Source organism: Oryzias melastigma, linkage group LG19 (genome assembly GCF_002922805.2).
Source record: "Oryzias melastigma strain HK-1 linkage group LG19, ASM292280v2, whole genome shotgun sequence".
Classification (NCBI taxonomy): Eukaryota; Metazoa; Chordata; class Actinopteri; order Beloniformes; family Adrianichthyidae; genus Oryzias; species Oryzias melastigma.
Window position 1 is genome coordinate 23,927,563 of NC_050530.1, and position 6,347 is coordinate 23,933,909.

Consider the following 6,347-nt stretch of genomic DNA (forward strand, 5'->3'; position numbering starts at 1 on the left):
ATATCGCGATATATCGCAATATCGATATTTTGGCACACCCCTAGTGTTCATCAGCTCTTTTTTTGCAATGTAAGTGGTCTTTCGACAAAACTAATAGATCACATTGTCACTGAATCATAACAACACACAACTAAGGTTAAAACAAATTCTGTCATATTTCACACTTGGGCTACAAATACACAGTTTTAGATTAAATTTGTGTTCTGTGTCCAAAAACAAAACAAGAAGTGATCACCGCAACCAAATAAGCTGTACTTTGAGTGGAGAAGGAACTCCAGAAGAAGACCAAAGCCTCGTTTACACAGAACAGTCTGGTAAGGAGTGCTACGGTACGGTTCAGTTCATTCTGGCGAGCGTTTCCACTCAGTTAAGCCTCGATTCCACTGAGCGGTTTGTTTTCATGAGTGTGGATCGCTAGCGTGTCATTGTAGTACAACAACTAGAAAGGCAACAAGAATGGAGGTCATCCAGCAGCTCGTCTTTTTATTGTTTTACTTTTTGTACACATGTAGAACAGGGGTCGGCAACCTTTAACACTAAAAGAGCCATTTGGTCCAGTCTCTGACAGACCAGAACCCAGCGAGAACCACCAAATCCTACTTCATTTTTTAGAAAATACCTTTGTTTTTTACGTGGCCATTTAGCTATTCTTTTAGAAAATGTAGCTTTCAAATATTTACAATTAATTTTAAAAAGTGTGATATTTTTCTATATATAACAACTTTAACATCTTTACTTTTGACAGCAGCAAATACAAGTTCCTATCAAAATAAAACACTCCGTGTCAAATAAGATGTTCCTGCTGCAGCTGAAAACCGAATCAAACGTGACATTTTCTAGATCCTGCAGCATATATTACAATGTGCTAAACTCAACTAACTAATTTAATATTTATTAAGGTTGTTAGCACTTCCCTAAAGCCAAAGAGCCACAATGGAGGGGTAGAAGAGCCACATGTGGCTCCAGAGCCTCAGGCTGCAGACCCCTGGTGTAGAACAAGAATTCAATGTCGTTTGAAAAAAGGCTAAGAGCAATATCACTGAAGCGTTGGCTTAAATGAGCATATTGATGCTTTCTAATATCATCATCACTTTCTGCCAATCAACGGGTGGCTACTGTGACTCCACCTCAATCGTTTGTTCCACTTTTAAATGTACCTACAACCGATGGCCCCCCCCAAGAGGTCCGGTTTGGTACTGTTTAATGCAGTGGTCCCAACCTTTTTGTGGCTGTGCACCAGTATACCCATGAGTCTACCGAATCATGTTAGGGGTGGTTAAAAATGAGTTTACTTTACTATAATAAGATCATCTCATTAAAATGAAAATACAGAACTTCAATACATAAACAAAATGTAACCAACAAATCAATCATTTATACTCAAATGAGACTACTTTGAAGCTCCAAACAAAAGCCTCAGTGAACATTTTAATATAAAAACATTTTTTTCAAAGCAGAAGAACTCAAACTCATGACTTTGACTGACCCCCCTGCGCACTTACTTCCACGCGCAGCGCAACTCTCCTTTTCTCCCCTTCACCCCCACCCCACCCCACACTCTGCACACTGCTCCTCTTCTTCTTTTTATGTTTTCTATGGAAGTACCTGCATGAAACGCGTTCACAACATCTCTGAAATGAGCATCCGAATGGATGAGCTTGTTTGGGCATTTCTGTGAGCGTTCTAATGATTAGATGAGAGTCCCACCTCAGCACAAACAGGTACGGCATGTGGGAATAACCTGTTCTTCCAGCCGGAGGATTTTCAAAACCAAACGAGTTTTCAGAAAAAGTTTTGTTCAGACGTAGTCATTTTGCTCCCTGAACAGACTGTACAGTTCAAGTGATCAAAGTTGTAGTGGAGACAATGTGGTTATTTTCCAAAATAAAAGATTTCTGAGACAAAAAAAAAGAAAAGAAAGAAAAACAGGTACGATTTATTAGTTCTTCCATGGCCCGGTGATCCACGGACCGGTACCGGTCTGTGGCCCGGTGGTTGGGGACCACTGGTTTAATGTGTCCGTTTTACAATGGAATCATCCAAAATACTGGACTGCTCAGTGGCCACAAAAGTAGCATACATTAGACATGGTGCAGCATGTGGTGTGATTGATGATAATCAGATGCTTCATGTACTTGGAGCAGCTTTAATTCAGACCTAGACTACTTAACAAGTTAACTTATTAATATTAACCCTTTAACGCTAGAGATGTCGCCAGCAACAAATAAACAACACACTTTTTGACATTCTGTAAATGCTCAACCGTCAACATGAATCAGACGTAGAGAAAAGTGGCTTTTCATGCTGCACCCGATCAGATCAAGACTGCATTTCTACAATTCAGAATCTGCTGATTTACAATCATTGCTTTTTAAAAAATGTTTTCCGATTCTATTAACTCCACTACTTCCTGTTTTCAAAATAAAAGAAACAGGGATGTACACGTTATGAACCAATTAAAGTTTAACCCTCACTGTGTGGGTGACATTTACACACATTTTTGAGATCCAAACTCTGGAATTTCTAGTTCTTATTGATAAAGTCACTTTTAATCTTGCAGAACAGCTCTGATAACAGAATCAAAATCCCTGAACGCCTAACATATCTGTCCACTTCTTTTTAAGACTTCTGAGCTCTTGTGTGTGTCTGCCTCCTTTGTTCTACCAACATTTGAGTCGGTTTCATCAAAAGATAGAGAGTCAGTGCAGCAGAGACTTACCGATGAGATTCCATAAAGGAAGATGAGGAAAAAGATGATGAAGAAGTCACTATTAGGAAACAGTGCTGTGAAGGTGGCAATGAGGGCCATCAGGACGGACATGGCGGTCACTAGAACAGCATACAGGAGCCCCCAAGACAACCTGCAGCAACACAGGAAAACATGTGGACCTCCACACTGACAGGAGACTGATGGAGCGGCCGACGCTCCTCACCAGAAGGCCGTGTCGCAGAGTCCCATCATGTTCATGGTGTCTTTGAGACGACGCTCTCTCTCAGCGACCACGTTGACGATTAGGAAGGTGACAAAGGGCGTGAAGGCCAGGACGAGGTAGATGGAGATGAGGGCGTGGGAGAACTTGTGCACCTCCACAGCGCCAGGCTGACCCATCATTATCACGTTCACCTTCATCTCGTTCCACACCGAACGCCTCGTCTGCATCTGCACACATGAGGACAGACTCACATACAGGAACAGAACACACCTCCCAACTCTTCAATGGTGAGCAGGAGCTCCAAACATCCACACATCTTTATATTATTGGCATCTGAACTTAAAGAGGAAGACTTTTAGTCCAGATGCCATAATTTATTGTCTTGCAAGTCAGTAGTGTGTCTCACCTCGATGATTGCAGCGTCGATTTGGGTCTGGAGGAGGATGAACCCGGAGTACCAGTAGTTAGCAGCCCTGCAGTTCACCGACTCGCTGAAGCAGCCAGCTGCAGAACGAGCGACAGAAACATGAGGTCTGAGGATGTAACGATTCTTCGTGAATCTGTAAAAAATCTCTTCAAATGTTAATTGGTGCAGAAAATAAAAAAAAATCTGTTAGTCTCGGCCTGTGCCTAAATGAAGAAATGCAGAGCTGAGGACATTTCTCCATGCAGGCTCGCCGTCAGTGTGTGCGCATCACAGACTGGCTGCATGCTCTTCAACTGCGCTTCCCTCCTGGGAAATTCCTGCAGCTCCATTTTTATCGCAACTTTGACCAATCTACTGTCATGAGTGACGATGTGGCTTCATGACTGTTTCCCTTCTGACTCTTTCCTGGGAACCGTGCTCTTTTTTACCAACTCTCTTTAGCTCAGTCTTTTCTTCTCTGCAAGCTGCACATGAACAGTCAAAACTCTTCCGTTCATGCGCAGTATGCACATTTTGAAAAACATTTTCAGGCTTGATCAGGACTGAACACATCTGATTTAGGCTGCCACCATCAAGGAGTTATGGAGAGCTGGAAAACAGGACCAAGGTTGGCAAGTCCTAAGCTATACCATCAACAGATCCATAAGAAATAAGACCACACCCCTTGAGAAAGCTTTCCTAAATGTGATCCAACCATGGAGAGATAGAACTAACCGTCCATCGTCCGATTTGATACCAACAAGGAGAATTTTGATGTTCTAGTCCAGCAGTCCATAATATGTTTTATGTCATGGAGCAGTTTAATGTCAGACAATATTTTCACTGACGTGTGTACAAGGATGAAGTGATCGAGTCACTGAAAACGTCACGTACCCAAAGCTGAAATCCTGATTGTGACGCACCAAACTGCCAAAATTTAGATAATTAAAGGGTAACCAAACCAGGAAATTGGACGCTGACTACACCCTCTGCTGAAATGTGAAAATCCAGTCAGAGGGGCGGGGCTTGGGGGCTGGACTGCTATCATTACTGGAGCTGCAGATCATGATGACTTCTGAAACTTACATGGTTTGACCAATCACAAAATTGAACTGTAATACATCAATTCAACCTTTAGGGGGCACGGTTTTTGACTATATTTTGAAGAATTGAACAGTTTTATTTCCATTTGTCAAAAATGTGGCTATAACCAACAGACAACAATTTTAAAGGTCCAGAGATCCAGGTCTAGGAGATCAACAGCGAAATAAAGTTAATTTAGGGTTTGGTACCCTTTAAATCTGGCTGTGCCGCCCAATTTGTGCTGCTGCCAGCACTGCTCGTTGCTAAAATCACGCTGCATGTCTCCAGATTGCCTCAATTCATGTCTGTGCCATTGACTTAACATGGGAACTGGCCGCCTCTGCCGCGCAAATCATACTGAACGCAGCACAAGTCCAAGCTAACATGGATCCTTCAGAATTGTAGGGAGAAGGAAGATTTTGGCCCGCCCATTGCAGTGACAGTGTCACAAACCCGGGCTTTCACAAATTGCAGCTTTTCATTTGTCCCTGATCTAACACGCTTTGAATAAAGAAATATTCAGATCATCTTAAATTCTTTTATACACGTCCTCCATCATGACAAAACTGCTACAAGGTGTTAAAAACACCAAAAATAAGATTTTTATTGGAGAGGGTCTTATAGACATACTCATTGAGAGTACAATTGTATTGTTTGTATGAGCTATGACAATAAAGATCTTTCATTTCTCTTCCAGGCAGACTCACCGATAGACTCCGTGAAGTCACTGGGGAGTGGCACCTTGTTGTGGGGAAAGCGCAGACTGTAAGACATGGCTGAGCCGTCCAAAAACACCACACCGATGAAGCTGGACGGCCTGTGTAGGCTGTCGTTCTCCAGGTCCTCCTCGGTGTCAAACACATGGAGACGGTCCTGCATGTCTGAAACATGAGCGGGTCAGAACCACCATGGAGTGAGCCGCCAGCCAGCCGGCCACAACAGCTTCCTGACTTACTCAACTCCCGAGCCACCTCCTCCATGATGTGGGTGGTGATGTTGGTGGGAGGAGTGTAGCCCAGGACATCCACATCCTTGAGGGAGATGTCACTCTCCATCTCCTTGGTTTTGATGCCTTCATAGTAGATGTGAGGATTGAGGATGCTGATGAGTATGAGGAGACCCAGGAGCAGAAGAGGAAGGATGAGTTCCTGAAGGCACAAAGGAGAGACGTCTGAGTCTTGATACCTTGATACCTGTTGTTTTGTAATCTGGTGTCACATGACAGTTGTTTGTGTTCTAGCTGATGCCTTTCCAGGCATTAGCTCCTTTCACATTGTAGCTTTAACTCAAAAACGTTTACTGCTGCATCTCAAAACAGAGGACGCAATAGAAAAAGGGATTTGAAGGACAAACAAGTGTTACTGAGCTGGTTACTTCAGCAGGAGTTAGCAGGAGTCCCAAAACACATCTAACCTTTCCTTTCTTGAAAATCAGGTTTTTGGAGTTTTTAACATGTCTGTGTCATTTTTCTTCTGAAAGAGAACAAATATAAATAGAAATCATTTTGTTTTTGCATTTCCGAGTATTTCTCCTTTTAAATCAATCAAACTGTCTTGGACAGACTCTGTTTGAATGAATATCTTCTTTCCATCAACAGCTCTGCTGCACATGCACTAAACCCTCATCTGTTCCTAGTGTCTAGTTCAGGTTCTGGAGAAGAGAAGATGGTATCTTCACATTGACTGCAGTCAAATGAGCCGCCGTTCACATTTCTGTGGTCAAATCAGCATCACTGGATTTTTGGTGTGAGTTTCATCCAATACTTACGGTAGCAGGACTGAGAACGCTGAAAAATCTCCACGTGGATTAGGCATGGCCATTTCTTACTACTTACTTACTACTCTACGTTGTTTAGCTCTTCGTAACAGCACAGGGTATGGGGCGGGGTAGTATCACAGAGAAACACCATTCCACTCTTATCACTG

The 6,347-nt window shown here is 42.8% G+C and overlaps 1 protein-coding gene across 2 annotated transcripts in view; it reads right to left on the reverse strand.

The window, feature by feature from the left end:
- abca5 (ATP-binding cassette, sub-family A (ABC1), member 5) overlaps positions 1-5,570 on the reverse strand; it is a gene marked incomplete at its 5' end in the record, with an annotated part of 28,392 nt that extends 22,822 nt beyond the window's left edge. For both annotated transcript variants that reach the window (XM_024285073.1, XM_024285072.1), the window contains 5 exon segments: positions 2,720-2,861; positions 2,934-3,160; positions 3,340-3,437; positions 5,130-5,303; positions 5,378-5,570. In XM_024285073.1, the coding sequence (XP_024140841.1) occupies positions 2,720-2,861; positions 2,934-3,160; positions 3,340-3,437; positions 5,130-5,303; positions 5,378-5,570 (834 nt within the window).
- Positions 5,571-6,347: the final 777 nt, after the last annotated feature.